General features: G+C 40.9%; 1 protein-coding gene and 1 long non-coding RNA gene across 6 annotated transcripts; both read right to left on the bottom strand.

Annotated features, from left to right (window-relative positions):
• Positions 1 to 219: 219 nt before the first annotated feature.
• Positions 220 to 12,000, bottom strand: snx16 (sorting nexin 16). 5 transcript variants are annotated; one of them, XM_028005140.1, is made up of 9 exons: positions 11,814 to 12,000; positions 10,125 to 10,644; positions 9,639 to 9,725; positions 8,382 to 8,530; positions 8,131 to 8,200; positions 7,003 to 7,139; positions 6,803 to 6,919; positions 5,287 to 5,326; positions 2,542 to 2,665 (listed from the first exon to the last, which is right to left on the bottom strand). In XM_028005140.1, exons 2-8 carry the CDS (start codon positions 10,518 to 10,520, stop codon positions 5,311 to 5,313), a joined length of 972 nt encoding a protein of 323 aa, XP_027860941.1. In that variant the 5' UTR covers positions 10,521 to 10,644; positions 11,814 to 12,000; the 3' UTR covers positions 2,542 to 2,665; positions 5,287 to 5,310. The 5 variants fall into 5 exon arrangements, with proteins under 5 accessions (XP_027860937.1, XP_027860938.1, XP_027860940.1 ...); XM_028005138.1 differs by having other exon boundaries at positions 5,287 to 5,329; positions 11,814 to 11,999; XM_028005136.1 differs by lacking the exon at positions 5,287 to 5,326 and having other exon boundaries at positions 220 to 2,665; positions 11,814 to 11,999.
• Positions 12,001 to 14,157: 2,157 nt separating this feature from the next.
• On the bottom strand, positions 14,158 to 15,632 carry LOC114136397 (uncharacterized). The gene is made up of 4 exons (XR_003593781.1): positions 15,447 to 15,632; positions 15,024 to 15,234; positions 14,760 to 14,913; positions 14,158 to 14,664 (listed from the first exon to the last, which is right to left on the bottom strand). It is a non-coding gene; the product is annotated as an uncharacterized LOC114136397 (long non-coding RNA).
• Positions 15,633 to 24,494: the final 8,862 nt, after the last annotated feature.

The raw sequence follows: 24,494 nt of genomic DNA, 5'->3' as shown, positions 1-24,494 counted from the left end.
GTCAAACGTCTGAAGTGGGTCCCATATAAGCGATCCACAACGAAAACCGCTAATAGAGTGAACGGCGCGCAGCAATAAAGCGGCACTTTGGGAAATTAAGAGCTGAAAAGTAATCATCATGAGTAACGAGAGCCTATTTTTCCACATTAAATAATTAGAACGTTTAGAAAGCGTCTTTTCCCCCCCACATCCCCTTAAAAAGTCTTAAATCACAACATCTTCACAGCAGATAGATCCAAAATTTTATTTCACAGAAACCTGGTACCATTTATTGCCGTGGTAACACCGACTTTAAACATAAAAAAGCAGAAAACAAAGGTAGGTGTGTTCAATACGTTACTCCCTCTTTAATCATGTGAATATTAAATTTTTTACATGATAAGCAGCGTGTGTTACAGTGTCTACAGTATCCTTTTCATAGTTTGGATCTTGTTGTTCGCATATATGTTTATATATTTTTAAAGTGAAACTACAGGTGTAAATAAGCTAAGATTCAATTTGTGTAATATTACAAAAACATGTCTATTCAAAACAACAATATATATATATATATACACACACACACACGAGTGTTATTTAAAACCTTTCCATCACAGGGAGGGAGAGAGAGGATATGTTTCATGTCCTGCATAAATCTATAAAGCAATCCCAACTCATCAGAAGAAAAGCTAAGAAAACAACAACACAATCCTTCAAGGCACTTAATGATTGCAAGAGGCAAATATCCAGAGCGGCACAGATCACAAACTAAATATTACCATTTTAGACCCCGTCGGAAACCAAATCGGCTTGTAGTGATCAAAAAGGCATGTGGCCTTCTTAGAAAGAGTGAAAACAACATCCGAGCGGTTGTTAAGCTTCGCCAGTCATCCATAAAGTGCAAGACCCGAGCCGCTCCAGGCCGAGCGTGAGACGCTATCAGCTGCTCAGCCCCCCCGCCCCCCCGCCCCTCATTAAACAACGATTAAAGAGCGAAAGCCACAGATGCGTCTGCCTCTCCGGAGTTGCCTGGGTTGAAAAAGAAAAAGAAAAAAAAGTATGGCTTGTGTGGGTGACGTGTTCGCCAGGAACAGTCTGGGTGTGACGTTTTCAGATGAGTGTTTCCTGCTTCAGAGCTTTTAAGTTAATTAGCACCATTTGCAATGTAAAACATGGGCTGCTCTTCGCTAAGTCTTGGTTCAACACAATCTTTCTCTTGTAGTTTTAACTCGCGGTCACTTGGCCGATCAAGTCACCTGAACAACCTGATGTCAACTGTGACGGTTGGGAAGTAAAAAAAAAAAAAAATGTAAAAATCGGACTTAGTGTTGAGTAAATTAAATACATCAAGTGTAAATAGCAAATTATTTTTACGCAAATCGCAATAAGCTAGAGTCCAGTATCTTAAAGTGCACGTGTGTTGATGTAAAATCTTCCACAGCTTAAACACAAAGCTGCATGTTAACATGTATGGACGTAAACGGTCTGAAATGGTCTTCTAGTGTTACACTGCAAAAAACCACCGAATCTTACCAAGTGTTTTTGGTCTAGTTTCTAGTGCAAATATCTCATTACATTTGAAATAAAAATAACTTTTCAGCAAGATGTATGAGCTTGTTTAAAGCCAGTAATTTCCTAATATTGGTGAAAAAGTCATGGTTATATGTGGGACTAGTCCTTTTTCCACTCATATAAATGAATTTCTGACTTATAACAAACCTATATTTTTTGCTGATATGTTACTTGCAAGTGAGTACACTTGAAATAAGACAAAACTAAGATATTTGCACTGGAATCTAGACCAAAAATACTGAGATTTTTTTGTAGTGTACCTACATTACTAAACATTGACTGTAGCTACTAACAAGACAGGAATCAGATGTCAGTTTTTTTTCTGTCTTCTATTTAGCTATGAAATGATTTGTGTACGTATCAGCTATTGCATCTCATGTCTCCATCTTGATTCGTTGACGCTTTCAAACCACACTTGGCACTTAAAACAAGAGGGAATGTTGGCTTCACAATGCAAACCGACGATTTGTTTACACCGATAACAGTCAGTGGGAGCACAAAGTACCTGGATATCGAGAGTGACAAAAGCCACCTGGGTACATCTGCTCAGAAAGCCACAAGGGGGTGCTGTTTCTCAGTTTGGAGAAGCTGTCTTCTCAAAAAGGCAACGAACGTCCCGGTGGTTACTTTTGTTGTCGATTGTCTGTACTGAAAGTCGTCGAGCCTTCGAGTTTCGTCGGAGCCACGCTTTCTGGAGGCAAAATTATAACAAACTCGACCTGGCAGAAGCAGGAGCAGGTTAGAGAGCGACCCGGATCGGTTCTTCGTCTTGAGGTTGTCAGGTTTTATAAAGTGTTTCAGGTGCTGGGTTGGATAACCCACAAGTGGTGTTGGTGTGAAACTATTTCCTCTCCGTGCATCGGGTCGAGCTCTGCCTCATCTGAGGTCAAACAGCAGTTCCAGCCTGAAAGATGGAGGAAGGCAAAGTGACGTGAAAGTCAAAGCCAATTGGACGACGGAGGGGAGCGGGAAGAAAAAAAAGAAAAGGCCTGGGGTTGGGCTTCAAGTGTTCTTGTGGAACAGCTGAGTGACCTGGATGACTGGAGGAGAGGTGCCGAGCGCCGGGCCGCACCAACAGGCGGCGGACCGCACCGGCTGGAGCCGACACCTGCCACTGCCGAGACAAAACACACAGTTTACTTCACTTCTCATTGAAAATAACGTAAGGTTTAACACCAGAAATGACAGACTGATACTGTTGTAGAGAGAAAAAAAAACATGGGGACAAGAAAAAAGAGGTGGTGCTTTGCAGATGTATTCATAAAACTTTGACTTTTCCGCATTTTGTCATGGCATAATTAATGTCATTTATTGGGATTTTATGTAAAAGACTTAATTGTGACGTGGAAATAAAATTATAGATGACGTCAATCTTTTCACAGTAAAAATCTGAAAAGTGTGATGAAATTTAGATTCAGCCAATAGTATTAGTGCAAGTCTGTTCACCTTACATTTTTGACCTTAGGCAGACTGAATGTTTTTGCCTTTCCTCAGGAAGATCCAAATCTTTCCATTCTCGTCTGGTTGTTGCTCTGGACTTTGACAGGGCCGCTCTAAACCATAAACATGCTTCAATCAACACTGTATTTTACAGCAGGAAGCCTCCCTTCAGAGTGAAGTGTGTTGTTGATTTTTGCCACATACAACATTTTGTGAAGTGATTTCCTGTCAACAGACTGTCTCACCTGACGCCTGGATCTCTGCAGCTCCAGCAGCTTCCTGGCTGCTTCTCTGACTGGCGCTCTTTTTGCCTGGCCACCATGTCTTGGTGGGTTTACAGTTGTAAAAAAGTTTTCCTTTTCAGATATTCAAACTTGTATCTTTTATACCTAAACCTGGTTTAAACGTCTATGCAACTTTCTTCCTGATGTGGTCGCTTGTGTGCCTTCGTCTCCATGATGCCGTTTGCTCACATTGTTCACTAAAATATCAACTTTGTGAATGAAATTATGTTAAAGAGTAATGGGAACTCAAATGACATCTGCACTATGGCAGATAAAACATATATCTTTAATTATGTCTAGCACAAGTTCATTGAAGTCTGCTGGAAGGCGACAAAATGAGGAAAAGTTCAAGGGGTGCAAATACTGTACTTTTGCAAGCACCTGCAGAACAGCCTGAGTTACGAGACAGCCACCGAAAGAGACGCACACAGTCAACACACACACATACACCACTGTGTGAGAAGCAGTCGGCAAACATGTTAGTTGTACAACATGACGGACCTTTTCCAGCTAGCAGCTAGCAGCGCGGCTTGTCTCAGCTCAACTCTACTCAGCGCCGATTTGCTGAATTTTCAGCCATCATCCGATACGTGCACGTGAAACCGATATTATCTACATTTTGCAAAGGTCTGAAAATCCGCCACTGTCCCCTTTTTCTCTGCCATCAGAGAGGGCTGACTGATAGACCAGGTCACATCTGCACATGCGCAGATAGCAAGGTTGCTAAGGTTGCCACCATAGCAACATTATTATTATGATGCCCGTGTCTTGTGATGTTTTGTTTGTTTTTTATTCCCGAGGACAAGATCTACTCCCGCTCCCACTGAGCGTCTAATAAAGGTATTCTTATTCTTGTTTAGTGACTTTTCAGACAAAAACAAAATCGGTATCGGCCGAAATCGGAATCCGACTTCCGAAAACTACAAACGGTGAACCGCTAGTGGTTTTCCATTAACACTGAGTTCTAGCTCTATTCGGTTGGGCCGTCATATAGCTATGCGGTCCTACAGTCCGAAAAATAGCACAAAGTGATCTGTACACAATACAGACAATGTTACAATGGTGACATAAAAGCTCTGTTGAACCGCATGCAGCTTTTTTTCTTCTTCTTTTTTTTCACTCCATAAAGAAGAGAGCCAGAAAACACTGGAGGAAAAAAAAAATTAAAAAAGAGTGTAAAAAGTCATCAGTGACCGGCAGTCTTTAGACATTGCGTTTTTAACCCGACTGAATGCTGGCTAGTGGAAAACCCTTGTAACAGAGTCGAGCTGCGCTGAGTGGCTATTACTGGAAAAGGTCCAAATATGTCCATAAAGGTTGGAAAGGCACCGGACATGGCCGCACGATGAATCCACACCACTGCTGGGAGGTCGAGTCTTCTTACGTTTCCTCAACACATCACATGAAAGCCTTGCAATCAGCCAGGTATTGTGACACCTCTATCCAAAGCATTTCTGTGGCCGGCAGCGATGTGTCTACTCTAAACATCGGCTGCCGAGCCTCAGGAGGTAAAACACTGGGCTTTGAAATGTGTCATCAGGTCCATCACGAAAGAAAGTAACCATGTGAGGGAGGAGACACCTGAACTTGCTACGGTGAAAAGAAACTCATCCCAGCGTCAACATCATAGATGTTACTTCTAAATAAGTAACATGTACAGAGCTGTGAAGGACTACTTCCTCCCTGCTTACAGATTTGATTTTTTTTGCCTTTTTGTCACACTTAATTGTTTCAAGTCATTATACTGTGAGAAAACAAGCAAAAACACAAGAAATTACGTTTCCACAGCAACACCGACAGACCATCTTCAGCCATTAGACAGGAGAGACGCCAAAGTTAGCGGCACATTTAGCATGCAAGACTTGTAGAGAGAGACGCGGAGGAGGGGGGAAAAAGCAGCTTTGAACACTCTGACAACACGTAACAGAACACCTTTATAGCACAGGTGATGGGATGAGTGTTACTAGTAAGAATGCTGCAGTTCAGCCCGTTGAGTTAGCTTTCATAATACCTGACGAGTAAAGACGCTGTGCTTTCAGACCGGAGCTGCCCTGCTGTGAAATATCCAGGGGAAAGAAATCATCACAAACAGGAACACTTTAAAGACTAGAAAATAACTAGAGCGCTAATAATAATTACTGATTAGACTCTTCTAATCGCGGAGCGCCTGGTTTTGAGATCATGTTCGCTCTTGACGAACAGGCCCTGATTTATCCAGATCGAAGCCCAGATTTCTCTCATATTTCAGACACATTTCCCCAAATTTGACTGCAAAAGAGGCACAGAGAGGGTGAAACTCCCTGTACACGTTCCTTCACTCACAGCTGTGGAGGAGCGCGTTGCCAAATGCTTCCATCTTTGGTTTATGGCTCTGTTTATGGCTGGAACCAACGATTCTTTTAGTAATGAATTATTCTATCAATTATTCTGGCGATTAATCGGACAAAATATTGGCACAGCCTGCAGACTTTTTGCTTAAAAACCACTTAAGGATTTTTTTTTTTTAATACAATATCAGAAATACATTAAAAGATGCTAATAAATAATTCAGCTCCTTTTTTAAATAACAAAATAAACATTTTACTTATTTAAAGAAAAATGTTTACTTTAGATAGGTAAACATTTTAAATGCAACAGTATAGCAGTCCTCTACTATGGTGCTGGAGGAGTTTTGGGTACAACATATTTACAAACCAAAGGAGTTTTTTCATCTTAAAAGCAAAATGTAAGTATTTTTTGCACTGTTTTGGCTTGGTACGTTGTTCCTTCAGCAAACGGCCTTTTTTTTTGAGTCTATATAAACTCAGTTGGTCATTAATCTATTACTGACCAAGTTGATTATTATTTCAATAATCGAGATTAATCGTGAATAATCACAATTAAAATCTAAAGAGTCTTTACATTTTTTAAAAATATTTTGTATTTTTCACTGTAAACCAGCAGACAAGATCATCAGTATTGTTTCTGAATGTCTTTATTTTCCTGCTGAACGTGAAAGAACGCGATTCTACGCGCTTCATTTCTAGCCGTCCTTCAAAAGCTCCCTTTAAATGTACTTGTCCCTTCATTGTAAATATCACTGGGACAAATGTAAACAGAATTATGTTCAGTAACTTTTATGGACATAATAAAACCACCATTTTCCTCCCCGTCATATTGGATTACTGTATTATTTATGCTTTCGCCATAGCAGGGAATGCTTTTAAGAACTCAACTCTAATCAGTCTTGTTTGCAATCAATAGCTACTCTGATGAAATGAGGGCCTCTTTCTTGGCTGCTTCTCTGAGTAATGCTCGGCCCCTATGAGGTGACAAATTGTTAAAGGAATAAAAAATTGCCAAAATGCAAGGCAAGAATCCAACGTGAAGCTTCAATTCACAAATTTGACATAACATTTCGGATCATTTGTTTTGCATTGACTAAAGTCGAAAGTTTAGCAGAGAAGTTAAGTTCAACACCTGTGAATTAGGGTGGAGTATCCGCTCATGTATCTTTATAATGTTTGCTGTTTGGGTGTGTGCTTTACCCTGTGTCGTCGGGCGTGTCCTGATCCGCCTCTGCTGCAGACGACTCCACGTCGGCGTCTGCACTGCTCTCGCTTCCCTGAGCCGACAGACCGCAGGGAGACCCCGGGCTTCCTCCGCTGCAACGATCACACATCCACGAGTGACCGGGTCAATAAAATCCCACTGTAAATATCAGTAAGGCGATGTTTGGTCTACTGACTTGGCGTGCTTCTCCAGCATCAGGATGGTCTGCTCCTTTTCCTCCAGCTTCCTCTTCAGAGAGTCGATCTCTTTCTGCTTCTCCAGCAGCTCCTTCTGCAGGCGGTAGTTGCTTTCCTCCAGCGTCTCACAGAACACCTGAAGGGAGGGGAAAAAACTTTAATGTATGACATACTGACACAAAGTTTGTTTTAGCAAATAAAAACTAGGGGCTGAATACAAATGCACAACACACATTCTCTTTCTTGTTTTTTCCTTTGAGAAACAGCGCATTATTTCTTGTCCGTTCCGCAATTACGCACTACTGTCTGTATAATCCTTTTGCCGTTTTATGCCTTGTGCTTCTTTTCCAACCCACTCTGTTACATAACACGGGGGGAGTCTGTCAAAAATAATCCCAGCAAATATGACTAAAGCAGCTCAAAAATGCGGTACGGTCTAAATATATGAAGAATATAACTTCAGAAACACCAGAAGGACTACTCCAGTCCTGTTCCAATCTGATACCGATGTCGAAAATTGGTCTGATATCAGCCAAAATGTGAGTATCGGAGTAATATCGCTTGACCAAGCCCTTTCTAATATTCCACACAACAAAATAACTAATAAAAGTACACCTGATTGTGCTGATATCCTATCAAGTCAATATCGGTATCAGCCAATACTCAAAGCTGCGATATCAGTATCGTATCAGAAGTGAAAGAGTTGTACCAGGGCACTCTTACCTGTTTGTTTCCACAAAATAGTTAGAGATGCACGATACACTTCCCCCCACACTTTCATACCGATATCTGAGGTTAGATATTAACCGATACTGATCCAATATAGAAAATCAGTGCTGAATTGACGTAAAACATTTATTTTATAATAGATCCATCCTAATGGATCAGGCACATTATCACAGATACCGAATCTAGACTTTTTTTCAATATCAGGATCGATACAGATATTCATATCGGACCAGTGCATCTCTAAAAATAGATTCCCGTTTGTTGTCTGTTTGTATAGAGAGTTCCCATCAAAATGATGGTTATTACTGGATTATCCGTCAGGCTTATTATTACACTGCTTCCATTGACTTTTACTCAACTGACTGAGAAGAGGAACAACTAGCTCTGTGTATGCTTACCCTGCTCTCCTCAAGGCTGTCAAAAGGCCCAGGAGGATCATCGAGGCACAAAAACTCCCTCACTGGAAGGCTGTCAAAGAGAGCAAGCACAAAAACAGAACCATGCTTGACTTTTTTTTTTTAACAAATCAGTGGTAAAATGATATTAAAGACCGTTTGTATCAAATATGGAGGCTGACTTTCTGTTAAGTTGCGATACACGGACAAAGAGCTGAACCAGCAGCGTCGACTAATACAGTTTTTCTAAGTACCAGTTGACGATGTCTTTGTGTGCAACCAAGTTCTGCAAAAATGCCTGCAGCCCCAGCTGCCGGTCCTCCAGGAAGTCGCTGTTGTAGTTGTCTTTAAACCACCTCTTAGGAGGCAAAGCGAGTCGGAAGCCGGGGAACATTTCCTTTAGCTGGAGGGGAAAAGACACGCAGAGAACAAAAATAGTATAAAACTTACATAAAGTAACAACTTTACAGGAAAAATGACCAATAACCCTGTGCAGTTTTGTCAGTAAATGTGATAAGTTGCTTTCGACAAAAGTACCTGATATATATATATATATTTTTTAAAGTTTCAACAAGCAGGGTCCACCCTCCATTCAGAGACAGCCTTTGTAGTTGAGAACAAACCTGACATGATCTCTACTATTATCCTCAGCTTCACTGGGAGGTCGAGTTTTCCAAAGGAAGACAAACTAGGAAACGACTCAATTTCCTCCTTTGACATGAAAAGTTGCGTTAGCTAGTGATCATTTACTAAATGTAAACCTTATGCAGTGGGATAAACTGTGAGTCGTTTTACACATTAACACATTCCACTTGGCTGCTCTGATTGGGTTATTTCATAGAAAACCTACAAGCCTCAACAACTAAATACTTAAGTTTCTCATTTTACCTAAAGAATCCAGAGGCTGATAAATATCAGGATCCAAAAAACAACCTCACAGGCTAAGCAGCTCATACAATGTAATCAAACTGTGTGTATAATAAAACAGTGAAAAACAAAGTAAAACATGACACTTATTACAAAACCATTCAGAAATGATCGGTGTAAACAGTGACACTTCAGAAGCTGGAAATACCGCAGGATTTTTGGAGGCGTCTCATGAAAAAGATTTTTAAAAAAGCAGAGAAGACGGACATTCTGACCTATCTTTAATCTGAAAGAATGTGCACGGACCAGCATGGATGGCCGCCAAAGGCCTCTATATTTTCTGCCTATGTAATCTGTATGAAGCATTCCTTCCCCGAGCCGTGAGAGCGCCGTCCACCTTGTGGGCTCGGGCCTGCTGGCTGTGTGGGAACAGAAAGCTTCTTTGTGCAGCTCTGACCGCTTTCACCGCACGCCCAAAAGAGAAAGCAGCCGGATGACAAAGTGTTTGCAAACACCAGCGCGAGATAACAAAGATTGGACCGGAAAACGTCCAGGACACCTGGGACGGCTGAATGGAGGCACAAAAAAAATAAAATAATAAAAATTTATTACAAAAATAAATAAGAATAGATAATCAAAAGCACCTTGTCGTTGAGTCTGGAGAAGTCGGTGTATCTTCTAAACACGACCCAGTTCTCGTCTTGACTCTTCCTCACCAGGAGCTTGTACACCTGCAGAAAATGAAACTCAAAGCTCTAAGCATGTAGCGACGTGTGAAATAAAATGAAAAGATGTTAGCATAGCGGTCAATTCATGACACACAATTCTCACTCGCAACACAACATTTAAAACGCTCTGGCTATTAGGAGTGAAAGAGAATTTGTATCTTCACAGTTGTCTCTACAGTGATACTAAACCGCGGATATCAGAATTGACATGAGTGGATTTGGGTGCATCCCTAGTAAAAAAACAAAAACTTGTGGTTTCGGTTTTCAAAAATGAACTTGTTTTTTGACCTACGAGAATTTTTGAGCTGGAGAGTTTGGACCCCCCTGGTACAGTCAGACTGATCATCAGTAAAAGGCCTCCATCACAGCAGTTGCTAAGCAATCACATCTTCAGGTTGTTACCGTGAACTTGGCTCTCTCCTCCATGACCTCGTACCCCAGCACGGTCGGGGTGATCGGCCTCTCCTCCGCCTGCTGGCTCCCGGCGGGGTCCGACATGGAGCGAGGGCAAGTCGAGTACTGGACGGACGCCTCCAGCGTCCCGTTCACCCTGGCCCGGGTCACGGGGCTCTGCGGCGGCGGGGGCGTCTGGCTGCGGTTGGCTCTGTCCGCGCATCGCGACTGCCGCTGCGATCCCGACCCCCCGCCGGTCCGACCCCGCTCGTCCCCCGCCGACCTGGTGATGGTGCACGAGGACTCGGAGCCGCTGGAGACGCTCCCGAGAGATGCGGCACGCTGCGGCCGCCTCAGCCTGCCGCCGGACATGGGGACGGGGACAGGCACGAAGGGTGAAGCCATCTCCCTGAGTTTGGCGCTGGAAGCCGAGGCGTTTCACACCAACGCAGACGTTGGCTGCCCTCAGTAGTTTCGTACGATGGCAGGGTCTAACAGCAGCGTTCAGCTCGACAGGACGACATTCACCCTGAAGACGCAGTACGAAAGTATGTTCATGTCTTTAACTAAATAAACGACAAAGAAGACTTCACATTGCTTGAAATGTGGTTGCTATGCTCTACTTGTGGCATTAAGGGCATCAGATGAATTATTATGTACCGCATGTCATTTACAATTCAATAATTTTACAATACGATAGGGCTGGGCAATAAATCAAGGTTATCAAATTGAAATTTTGGTTTTTGAAGAATAAATGTTTGAAAAATCTTGTTTTTTTTTTTGCAGAATATGACCATGAAAAAAACTAAACAATAAAATAAATAATATATACTTGTTTTTGTTTATATATATATATATATATATATATATATATATAAACCATTGCAATAATAAATTCATAATATACTTAATGAATCATATTACCCAGTTTTATTATCATAATTTTCAAATCAATCACTCAAATAATGAATTTATTAATTGAATTCCGGACACTGTTGGACTTCCATAGAGGGAAGTCTGCAAATAAAAAGCATAACATGTGACCTGCCTACATGACTGACCTGGATTTAAAATGTTTGTAGATGTGTGAACACGTTCAGCACTGAACCGAAAGGTGTAAACAGAGTTAACGAAACACTTTCATGGTATTTAATTGCATATCTGACCTGGAAAACAGGACTCGGTACAACGCGTCAGCAAAACACTCGTATGTTAGCATAACTAATATGACACCGATCCTACTAATCCTACTACTTGACAATTAAATAATCACTGTCTCCATATTGGAGGTTATTTTGTGAGCAGTGTCACCTCCAGCGGAATGTTAAAGAGTTATTCTGAGTTCATCTGAGTGTCAAGGCAGGCACAACTACCAACCAAAATACTGCACAATGGGGAATACTAGGTTGTTGATATCACAACCCGAACTAAGCGAGCCAACTCGTCTAAATAGCTTCATGCCGAATTACGCAGCATTTTCAAATGACTTCATAAAAGTGGTAAAAATCTAATTTCCTGACGCAGCTCTACGCCAACTAAACGGGTAAGGTGCCACTTTGCACAGTGTTCGGCGTGCCTACAATCTCTCTGACAAGACTGGGAAAATAAGCTACACTCATCGTGCTCACCTTAAGCTAGCGGGCTACAAAGGATAGCTGGAGTGGAGAACCGCTGACACGCGTAGTAAACGAGACTCACCTTCAGCTTCAAAGCGAAATTTCATTCCTTTTAAATTACAGCTTTATTTACCAGGACATTAAAGGCAAATGCCGGCGTGTCGTATTCCAGTTTATCCGGCGCATCCCGTCCAAGCCTCTGTTAGCTTGATTGCTCTCAAAACGATCCGAGTGTTACATTTTAGGACAACCACTCGGGGGCGCTGTGTTACCACGGCGGGACAGTTTACGCACCATGGGTTACACACAGGTGATTTCTGACCAGAAAACCTTTCGTCTGTTGCCACTTCCTGTTTGCTATGACACAATGGTCCATATTTTACCCTTTCAAAAGTCACATAACCTCATTAATTAATTGGCTTTGTTTCACAAATGAAACAGTAACTTCAGTGTGAGCACCTGGACACGATGAAGAATCCGCTGCTATGGCAACCCACGCGCTACTACGTAGAATGGGCATCAGCCAATGAAAGGCGGCCCCTGTGTTATTGAGTGATACTTACAAGTTAACTGTCGCATAAAGAGCAAGTGGACTTTCATTGCAACTATGAAGACGATAGAAGAGCTCGAGCAAATCCTGTTACAGCTGACACAGCCTGACAATGCCATTATACAGCAGGTAATAACTGAAGCTAGCTCTTTTATATATATATATATATATATATATAGCTCGTGTCGAGGGAAAGCCAGATAACTGCTAACAGCAGTTATGTATCGGTTCAATACGATTTAACGGCCAAATATGGGACGACTGCGTATTTTACGGGAAGGGTGGCAACCTGTGCTAAAGCGCCCCTAACGGGCCTAGACACGCCACTGGTTGACAGTACAGTCAACGGCATCACTTTTGACTGTACAGAAGTGACAGTATTTATGACAGTAGACATAAATACGCGGTTTTCATTTGATTTCAACCGTTAAGTTAGCTAACCTAACTAACTCCCGAGCTGTTATTTCTAACTGTCCGATAGAAACGCCTGTCATACACACATCAACACTAAGTTTGGGCGTACCGTGGTGGCAGGGGTTAGCGCCACCCACATTTGGAGGCGGCTGTCGTGGGTTCGACTCCCGGACCCGGTGACGTTTACCGCATGTCTTCCCTCCTCTCCTGTCAGCCTACTTTGTAAAAAGGGACTCTAGAGCCCATAAAAAGACCCCCTGGAAGGGTACAAAAAAACCCAAACACTAAGTTTAACTAGTCAGACCTTTTTCACACTTCCGGGTTTTAAAGCGGATGTGGGGTTCGACAACTTCCGGTGGATATAGCATTAGCCATAGACATAATATATGGATAGACGCCTCATGGGCCGCTCTCGCCTATTGGAGCTGACGAGATTTAGGGCGGCCATCTTGGAGCGGTATACCACTCCACTCAGCCTTATATATTTGGCAGGCACAATAAAGGATCAGCGCATTTAATAGATCATAACACGCTGAACAGTAATCACATTGTCACATAATTAAATTTTAGGCATACAGCTATTAAAATTGCATGTATAGGAACGTATAGTTTAGCATATTTAAATAATTTTGGTGGAATACAATGTTTTAAAGTATGACATGTTTTGCAAGATACAACCAAAGATGCAATTTATTCACACACATTATGTATATATTCCGATAATCTCATATATACACACATACACACATGCATACTTATCTGTTGTGACAGTATTTACATATTCATTACATTTTTACACAATCTAATAGCCTTGAAATAGGACAGTTTTGCAGAGCTTTTTTCTGGTGTTGCCTTTCTGCAAACCAAGACATGTGACTTTTGCAATGTGGTGCATCCTTATCTTCAGAAACACAGACACAACCAATGACAGCAAGTCAGAATGGTGATTGTCAATGCCAAATTGTGTCTCCTGAGTGTGTTCCCCAAGCTGGAAAACATCTTCTGTTCCAATGTCTTCACGGACTATGTATGTGACGGCGGACAGCTTAGGAGGATGGTTTGGTGAAGCACCACGAATCACCCTCTCTGCAGCTCTCACCACCTTCACTACGCCTTGTGAGGGAATCACTAACCCGCCATTATTTTTCAAAGTCAGAAGATGGTAGTTCTCATCAAATGAAGACGGTGTGGCATCTTGAATCAAACTGACTCGACATGGGTCACAGGTTAGTTTACGCAGAATCTGCCTCACAACAAATCCAGATATGTAAACCAAGGCATTTTCTACCAGACCACCAAACTTGGTCGGAAGATAGCTGTGGTCGTCCAGAATGGCTGAAATCCTAGCAAAAGGACAGGGATGCTCTTCATTAGATTCAGGAGAGGACATTTCAACAGCAGACAGGGACACGGTGTTGTCTTGTGCTGCCACATTGCCAGTCCATCATTACATTGCCATGGATCCATCATTACAAATACTTTCTCTCCAGTAACTGGATGTGGGAAATTGGTTTTCAGGGGTTCTTGTGGGTTTCCCTTCAGTTCACACCCAAGTTGGTTACACATGCTGATGTTGGTAGCATGCCCATCCATTGTTATACATAGCACCCAAATTCCTCGAGCATGCAGCTCCTCTAAAGCATGACTGACAAGTACCTTTTGTGTGTCTGGTGACAGAGACGCCGTCAGGTAGTACGCAATGGGAGCCTTCCAATGCCCTTGGAGGCCAACCACCATAAACATAAGAGCCTCAGTAGCAACCTCAGTATCATTGTTTCCATCCCCCAGGTCCACGAAGCCAGACAGTGACTGTGTATGTAGATTATATTGCACATGTTTTCTGATTGCCATTGCATCCAAAATGAGTGCAACAAATCCATATTTAGCATGGTCTTCCTGGCATTTTCTCTCCAGCATGTCCAGCATCATCTTGTTCAAGCCAGGCCTGTCATCTACTGAACACAACCACCTGTAAAAAGTAGGAGGAGCATCAATATTTAACATGTTTGCAATATTAAAAGGTTAAATAAAATTAAAAAAAATTTTGGGGAATATTAAGGCTACCTTTGTAATGTGTGCGGATGTGGGAGGGGAAATCTTCGCTTCTCTCTAAGGTATTTGTATGCCTTTGGGCCATGGAGATGAAGTGTGAGGGCAAACTCTCTATATTCGTTGGAGTATTCATGGCCCTTTTTCTCCATAAACTCTAGTTGTAGATCTGACAATTTAAGAGGAAAAAATATAAACTCTTCTTCTGATGTAGCTCAGGAGGAAAAATAAACATACAAGAAAATGTACACAAATTTTGAGGAATTAATTTTGAATTACCAGAGTAGAATTCAAGCCGTTCTTTGAGTTCTTCAGTAATGAGATTTTTTTCACTCAATTCCCCCAAAAGTGACTTTGCTGTGGTCTTTGCCCTCTTCTCTCTGGCCATGGTGTTTTTCTTGTCCCGCTCCAGATATTCCACTCTTGCCAACGCTATCTTATGTTTTGCAGTGACAGCGGTAAGAGAAGCTGGCAAAGCATAGCAATGATCCTAAAGACAGAGAGATGGACATCACCCATCACTTAGACATCACTATGGCACACTTTCTTTCAGACGACAGCAGCACTGTGTGTGTCTTCAACTATGTTGGTTTTATTTGTTTTATTTGTGACAACATTCAACATGAGGGTTAGAAAATAATTTAGATTTTAATATGATCTTGACCATTATGATATGATATTTACAATAGAAAAAATACTCACATCATTAGACTGAGGTTGCAGGTCTGAACTACAAGTTTCTGGGTCATCTTGAGAGGCCACATACTCACTACTTTGGGCTTTTGTGGAGGTTATTGTAGTTCTGTAGTTTTCAACCTTAAATGTAAAAACCTTATGAATATGGACTTCACAGTATATACTACCTGTACATAAACACACATATATCCCTTAAGACCACCTCACAAACTAGAATTCACTCAAAGAAATCTGACTGTTTCTGATTTAAACGGTTATTATTGCTCAGTAAGTTATCCTGTCAGTATATGCTGCACATCTCCCATCTTATGGTCCTATGTGTTGCAGAAAGTATAAAACAAAAATAAAACAGTTGCACAAAAGCTACCGTATTGGAACTTTCATATCTGGTCAACTTTGTAGTTACGTGATGTTTAAAATTGAAAATGCATTTAAAAAAAAAAAAAAAAAAACACAAAAATTTCCAATATGTCAACTCTGACTTTGTCAATAAATCTACTCCTTGTTGTTTATTCTAGTTTTGTTTTGTACGGTAGTTATTATGTCACGCACCAGACATGATGCGTGACATTGGTCCTGAGTCTCAGTATTCCCAGGCTGACGGTTTTCCAGGCCTAACGTCAAGGTCATCTCCACAGGCTTCAGAAAATCAGTTTGTGTTTGCTTTCACACCGATGCAAGCAGGAGAGGAGTCAGTTATTCGCAGCTCAACATACAGGAAGCATGGGCCTTTTGTCTCTTCAGTCACAGGTCTCAAACTCCAGGCCTCGAGGGCCGCTGTCCTGCAATTTTTAGATGTGCCACAGGTACAAAACACTGGAAAGAAATGGATTAATTACCTCCTCCTTGTGTAGATCAGTTCTCCAGAGCCTTGCTAATGACCTAATTATTCTGTTCAGGTGTGGTGCAGCAGAGGCACATCTAAAGTTGCAGGACACCGGCCCTTGAGGACTGGAGTTTGACACCCCTGGTGTAAACGCTCGGAGCCGAAGTGATTCATGTGTTTTGGATGAACATGTAAGGTGACAAGAAGCATTAAAATGCCAACACCTGACCTCCGGTTCATTGTGAATGACAGATTTATGACAGTGTGTAACGAAAAGACGCCAGCTGCCTTATCTCGTCGTCTGCTCTCTGAATGTGAGGTTGGTGTATGAGCCTCTCACGGCACCATCACGTTCTCCACTATTGGAGTGGGGGAGAAAAACAAAACGCTCCAGATTTTTTTTGTCCCAGACCTCTGCTACAAGAGGAATGCATATGTTTTTGGTATTTTAGGTCTATTTTCAAGTGCAACTATCGGAGTACACTTGAATTAAGGCTAAACTAACTTACGACTTTCCAGCACGATATAAAAGTTAGTTTTAAGTCAATTCCTTAATATTGATATAAAAAAAGTAGCAGTTCCACTGTCAGATTACCTGGGGAAAATGTCTTGGTGAAATGATCTGCCAGTGGAAATGACACTTTTTTTTCTAATCAAAATGTAGGAATTATTTACTTAAAAAAGCTCCGATATCTTGTTGAAAAGTTACTTGTAAGTTAGTTGTGTCTTATTTCAAATGTTTAAACTAGAAGTAGACAAAAATACTTGGCAATATTTTGTCTTTGCAGTGGGCATAAGACAATAAATGAATCTACACATGAATAGTGCATTAGAATCAGATGGAGCAACATTAAAATTTGACTTGTTGATTATAACATAACATGGGTTGTATTAAAATCAAAGAGGATGAGATTATATTAAATTTTATTTAGATTTTTATATGAGGATGACTTACTATTATATAGACTTTAAATTTAGGATTAAAATTTGTTTAAAACCAACATTTTCATGAACATAAGCAATATAAAATGAAACAATTCATAAATATAATGTGCTAAGGAGGTCTAATGATTGAAATGCATGCACTTATTTCGCAGGGAAGAATTTGGGATTAAAATAATTACTTCTTTAAGCAATTAGAAATATTACTTAGAAAATGTTGTGGTATTCCGCCAGTGCTTTACTTCCAAATACATTATTACAAAAATAATATTAATAAATAACTAAGCAATAGAAGCAATTACGTTTAGAAATTATTTAAAAAAAATAACAGAATCTGACTGAGTATAAGACATTAAAAGCCAATGTACGGAGAACCATTAAAAATGCAAAGAGATATTGCATGGGGTTCTGTAGGACACAGAAATCCCTAAGGTGTGATCATATCCTCACACTTGATTGGCTATAAGGCTGCCATTTCTTTACTCTTTAAAAAAGATTTTTTTTTTTTCCTCCCCTCTCCCAGAAGGAATGGTAACTGTTCTTATCCCTCCGAAGCCATTTTAGATATTTTCTCTGCAGTTTCTTTGCCTTTAGCTCCTTCCTGAGCTGGAACCCAACAGGACCAGGACCAGTCCCACCCTGTGCGGTCTGAACAAACGCTGAATTTCTAAGGCTGGTATTTGGGAGCAGTTTTATCTGTGAACTCTCAGCATTCTTGAAGCCGTTCTCCTACCTCTGCTTTGTTCCTCTCCTTCAGCTGATCCTCATTGAACACCTGGACGCCTCACCTGCAGAGACCCTGCGCATGCGGACACAGAAACAGCTGTTGGTCAGAAACCGGAAGTGGAAATAGTTCCCTTGAGTCCTGGACTGAATCTAGCGGTCCAAACTTCAGCGGTCAGTCGGGTGAGTTTTAACTCTTTCTACCAAACTGGTTCCAACCTGTTTTTAAACGTTTCTCTGTTTCCGGACCGGTGTTATAGATGAACTGGTGGCTAAATTAACTGGTTGAAACCTATGTTTCTAAGTTGTAGGTGGCTGTGTTGATGCCTGTTGAAAAATGCTACTTGTGTGACAAAACGGTCTTCAAAACTTTACTATAAATCCCATTTGAAGCAGATATGTTTAATGTTGCGCGTGAAAATTATGTTTCAAAATAAATTTCTACAGCGCAGCATTCAGCGCACTGATCTGGTTACCTGAGTGAAGTTGGCCCCCCCACCTTCTTCAAATCAGACAAAATTGGTGATAACACAACACGTCAGGATACCACCGTAATCCTTAACAAGGTTGGGTCGGGGAGTGGATCGAGGTTTAGATCCATGTAGCAAACTCTCTATAACGGCTGTTTTACGACCGTTATATAAGCAATATAAAAAAACAACAACATACAATTCAATCTGATTAAAAGAGACAAATGTATGTGGAACAACCACACGCCCAGGTAACGCTGCCACCGTTTTTATAATGCGGCCCTGTATAAAATCACCACATCAGGACAAACTTATTTAAGAGGATCAATTTAAAACCGTTTTCCTCCAAACCTGCCACAGCCAGCAAACACACACCTGGTCACACACACAGGAAATTGACACTTGGCCACCACCCTCCCAGCTTCCCTTTTATGGAGGCTCAGGCTGTGGAGGGAGCGCCACCTAATGGTGACACCTGTTACACACAGTAAGCCTCCCAGGAATATGGTGGGAAGTGAGCTGGCTTTGCTGTTGCCTGGCAACATGGCATACATGACATTATTCCACTAATGTAATCTGATGATGTCAAAGTGTTATGATGTCATAAGGGACATAATGATCTGTCCCTTATGACATCATAAGGAACAGATGCCTTGAATATCTGAATATCTGAATCAAACTTGCAGAAGTCAAGCAGCAGCTCGGACGTTGGTTTTTCCACAGTGGATTTAACATTGAATTTTTTCGTAGCTTTTCTGATAGATCGATCGAACAGTCAACATGTCGGCAGTTACACCTCATGCATTAAACAAAGACGAAGTCAACCAAATGACTAGAGAGGAATTGGCCTTTGTGGTCCTGGATTGGATACAAAGGATGAAAGACATTGGTGCAATGCTGGGAAGGGAGGATGAATTGGAAAAACAGTTGGGAATAGCTCAGGAACAAATTGAGCATCTAAATACAAATAATGATTCGCTCACTCAAGAGCTAAAGGAGTCTAACCGACAAAACAGGAACCTGAAAGAGAAGACAATCCCAAAGTTACAACGAGAGATCGAGAACCATATTTCCCACAGGAATCAGTTGAGGGCTGACAATGATAGCTACCAAAAGAAAGTCAAAGAGTTGCAAACGTCTTTAACTAAACTCAAGAGGGAATCAAGACAGGAGGTGGATAATATTTCGAAAGGAATAGATGCAGTGGAGTCTCGATGCACAGCGGACCAAAAGACAATTGAGAGATATCAAGATGAAGTGAAGAGACTGGAGTTTGAGCTGTTCCAGAAAATGAACGATATCGGCATTTTGAAGAAGGAGGTTACACACCACAGAGACAGATCCACACGACTTGAGGGCAAAATAGAGCATCTAGAAAGGCAGTTGGACAAAGCAGCGGAGGAAAAGAAAGCTCTTTTGAAGAAATTTTCAAAACCTCCAGCAGAGAAAGTGATTATAAAACCTGATCAACAGCTTTTAGCTCAGCTGACGTTATGTGGACCAGCATTTATGGAGGAAAAACTGAGACGCAGGAGATTAGTAAATCATATGATGAAGAAAGAACAAGAGATGAATGAACTGCAGAAGGAACATGCAGAGAACCAGTCTGAGCTCTTAGCCTTACGACACCACAAAGCTTTACATCAACAGCAAGAAGACAGGAATGAGAAAAAACGTTTTGAATCGGATGTGAGAAAGATGAAGGACGAAATTAAAGCGTTAAATGGTGAAATACAGGCACTAACAGAAAACAGGGATCAGGATCAAGATTATATTAAAAAACTCACGGAACAAGTGAATCAGTGTAAGAACAAGTACTACAGGGAGAAGAAGAATCACGAGGATTTGCAGAAGAAACACGAGGATTTGCAGAAGGAACAGGAGGATTTGAAGGAATCCATGAAGAGCGAAGAGGCAAAGGTAGAAAATTATATTGCTGTGGAAAAACCTAAACATGAAAGCATAATTGAACAGCAAAGCGATAAACAAGAAAAATTTCTACCACCGATTGACCAAAGGTTTGCACGTTGTCGGAGAACTTTGCCTCTGGGTGAAGGCAGGTTATTGCCAGATTTTAAAGATGACAAGATGGTATCACAGGAAAAGTTCAATCAGAGAAAGCCAGCGCCCCCTAGCACAATGAAGCCTGAAATCACATCATTCACACCGGCACGCAGGAAGCGTATTGTCCAGGAAACTGAGAGGAGAGAAGGTAGCGGGCAACCAGGCGGAGTGACCCGATGAGATCGCTAAAGTTCCCTCATTAAGAGGTTAAAGGCAACTGATCTGGGAACTCCTGGACCAAGAGGCTGAGGAGAAGGAATCAGTTCCTCCTTACTTATAGGCTGCTACCCCTGGATGGACGGACGGATGGATGGATGGATGGACGGACGGTTCCAATCATTAACTAATGATGACTAGACTTTTATTTATTCTTGCAATTTGGCCAAAACCATAATTTTCTGATTTAATCTAATCAACTTTAGATTAACTCCTTAATAAATAACTTGTACTAACCTGTACAAAACTAAATGCAAAGGTTTTCTCCGGGTGCTCCGGTTTTTCCTACCTTCTGGAAAAAAGTGATTAGGTTAATTGGTGCCTTTTAAATTGACCTTTGTCTCTCGTTCACTAACTGCTGGAGACATTCTTTAAATGGACACACTCTTTAAAGTAAATGCATAGGTTTTCTCCGGGTGCTCCGGTTTTTCCTACCTTCGGGAAAAAAAGTGATTTGGTTCATTGGTCTCTTAATTTGACCTCTGTGTCTCACTCACTGACTGTTAGAGATACAAAGAATATGAACTTATCTAGTTCAGATTCTTAATGCGTTTCTTTTTAGCACACACTCCTTACATGGCCTCATAAAATGGCTTCCAGTCCTAATGTTTCTATATTTTCTGTTTTCTTAGTGGTCTTAATTTTGAACAGGTCATAGAATATGATCAGTCTCTCTAAGCTGGAGTGTCTTCCTGTTAAAAGGGAGTTGTTCCTCTCTACTTACTGCTCAGGATGAGGGACGGTAACAACTATCAATTGGATAATTGGATGAATGGATTGATGATTGGATTGGATGCAAAGTTTTTCTCTTGGTGCCTCGATTATTTTGACTATTCAGGAAAAGAAGTTTTGAGGCTAAGGGTGTAACTTTGTGTTGCAAGTTGGTGGGAATGAAGGGGGGTTAGAGTGCTGATGCACCCACAGTCACTGGACGACCTTTTCTTTTCTACTGCTAAGAATAAAGAGAAAACTTACATGAGAATGCCAGACAAGCTTATTCAATAAATTAAGATATGATGTGTCTTTAATATAGCAAATAATAAAGACGCAAAACCTTTTTTGGGTCTGGTTGGGGCAGTTAACTCTTTATTTAGTTATTATTGGATTCTATAAAATGTGGCTTAAAGCTGAGATGCTGATGTTTGGATATGTAAAATATATTTTATCTCTGATAATAAATCTATAGTTTGGTTTCTGTCAGTTCTAGAAACAAGAGAGAAAAAAGCCAATTTCTCTTTATAATGGCCCATAATTTAATTTTACTTAGCAGGAGCCGTGGTTTAAAATTGAACAAACTTTGGCTCTTTATGCTTTATGAAATATTTCATCCTATTTGATGATTGATCTGAATATTGCCACGTTCTATGAACAAATGATGCAATTTGTCCAGGAGAAAAATGTAGAAAAACAGGTCGTTATATTATGTTTTTATGTCAATCTGTCAGCTTCATACAGACTCGTTGCCATGGCAACCAATAAACAGTTTTCGGAAAAAATGTTTTCGAAAAAAAACAACCTGAAATAAATATATAAATAATATTTATATATATAAATATTATATATATAAATATTATATATATATATATATATATATATATATATATATATATATATATATATATATATAAATAATATTTATATATATAAATATTATATATATATACTTATTATTATATATATATATATATATATGTAATTTATATGAATATATATATATATATATACAGTATGCATTGTTATTAGTAAGAAAACTACTAACAATGCATGGAGGGTTCCATCCCAAATCCAGCACCCTGAGACTGTACACGAGCCGCACGGAAGGAGGCAGAGGACTAGTGAGTGTGAGAACCACAATCCAGGACGAAACAACTAAGATCCATAAATACATCAGGGACAAAGCCTCAACAGACAATGTGCTCAGTGAATATCTCAGACAACAGGGAACGGAGGTTGAGGTGCCAGAGATACCATCATGGGAGGACATGCCCCTACATGGGATGTACCACCAGCAAATAACCCAAGTGGCTGATATCAGTAAATCCTACCGATGGCTGGAAAAAGCTGGACTCAAGGACAGCACAGAGGCCCTCATCCTGGCCGCCCAGGAACAGGCCCTAAACACCAGAGCAATAGAGGCCCAGATCTACCACACCAGACAAGACCCAAGGTGCAGGTTGTGCAAGGAGGCCCCTGAGACAGTCCAGCACATAACAGCAGGGTGCAAGATACTGGCAGGGAAAGCGTATATGGAACGACATAACCAAGTTGCAGGCATAGTGTACAGAAACATCTGTGCAGAATATGGACTGGAAACCCCGAGATCAAAATGGGAAACACCCCCAAAGGTGACAGAGAACGCCAGAGCTAAGATCCTGTGAGACTTCCAGATCCAGACAGACAAAATGGTAATGGCGAACCAACCAGACATTGTCGTAGTGGATAAACAACAGAGGAAAGCCGTTGTGGTAGATGTAGCAATACCAAGCGACTGCAACATCAGGAAAAAGGAGCACGAGAAACTAGAGAAATACCAGGGCCTCAGGGAGGAACTGGAGAGGGCCTGGAAGGTGAAGACCACAGTGGTGCCTGTGGTCATCGGGGCCCTCGGGGCAGTCACCCCCAAACTGGACCAATGGCTACAACAGATCCCAGGAACAACATCAGACATCTCAGTCCAGAAATGTGCAGTCCTTGACACAGCCAAGATACTGCGCAGGACCCTCAAGCTCCCAGGCCTCTGGTAGAGGACCCGAGCTCAGAGGATAAGAACCACCCGCGGTGGGTGAGAAGGGAATTTATTATTATTTTTTTGTATATATGTATATATATACTTATTATTTTATTTAGATATATATAATTTATATGAATAAATATATAAATAATATTTATATATATTATTTATAATATATATAAATATTATATGTTTATATACTTAATATGTAATATTTTAGCTTCCTGAAATAACCTGTTCTCCCTCTGCTCTTTAGAGGGGGAACAGATTAATTCAGGAAGCTGAAATGTTTGGCTCCTCCCTCTTAACTTTGTCAAATAAAAAGCAAATGTCTCCAGATATACAGGATTTAGTGTTGATGAGAGGAATAATCACAGTTAAAGCGTTTGTGAAAAATAAAAATTGGCTCCCATTGCCTCTTTTTTCCCACCGTCCACATCTTTGTTGGAGTTTCTCTCTGACTTTCTTCTGGAGAGTCTGTTCCAAAGCGACTTCATCCTGCTGCTCTTACTTGTTCACTGCTCCCTAAAACTGGGTTCAGACTCTGGTTGCCTCGATAAATATGGTAAACTATTTGCTCTGTGCGAAAAGTGGGCGTGTCCAGACGCTTCCTTCATCCTCCTACGAAATAATGAATGAAACCTGAACTGCTGATTGCATTAGCAGTGTTGTAGCGTTATTTCAAATGACAAAAAATAGGACAGAAATAGAAGAACAGATCAGTTTCATTTGCGTTAGCTCTTCATGACGATAATATTTCATAAAGACCGGGGGGGGGGGAAGCCTTGAATTACATGATGAGGGTTTTTCTGGGGGTCCAGATGGGAAGTGTGAGGAATTCACTCCTCTACATGTTCACATTATTTGACTGTATCTAAGAATATCAAATATATTTTGAATTTAAGTGAAGATATGACATAACACAATTTATAATATACAATAAAATACAATGACTTAAAGCTTATTGTACAGACTAGGTCATCAAATCAGTCTGTCAACTACGTTGCCTGTAGGGATTTTTAATGTCCAGCAGGTGTCAGTATTCAGTGACACAGTATCTATACAGTTTTGCTATGGGTCGA

Source organism: Xiphophorus couchianus, chromosome 21 (genome assembly GCF_001444195.1).
Source record: "Xiphophorus couchianus chromosome 21, X_couchianus-1.0, whole genome shotgun sequence".
NCBI classification, from domain to species: domain Eukaryota; kingdom Metazoa; phylum Chordata; class Actinopteri; order Cyprinodontiformes; family Poeciliidae; genus Xiphophorus; species Xiphophorus couchianus.
This window is presented reverse-complemented; position numbering and strand designations above follow the sequence as displayed.

What these genes read in the sequence shown, in the direction of transcription:
- snx16 (XM_028005136.1), bottom strand. Translation starts at nt 10,520, where the DNA reads ATGGCTTCACCCTTCGTGCCTGTCCCCGTCCCCATGTCCGGCGGCAGG. An exon ending in AGGAGAGAGCCAAGTTCACG is followed by an intron (nt 9,726 to 10,124) that starts GTAACAACCTGA and finishes CATTTTCTGCAG; the next exon opens with GTGTACAAGCTCCTGGTGAG. An exon ending in GACACGCCCGACGACACAGG is followed by an intron (nt 2,666 to 6,802) that starts GTAAAGCACACA and finishes TTGTCTCGGCAG; the next exon opens with TGGCAGGTGTCGGCTCCAGC.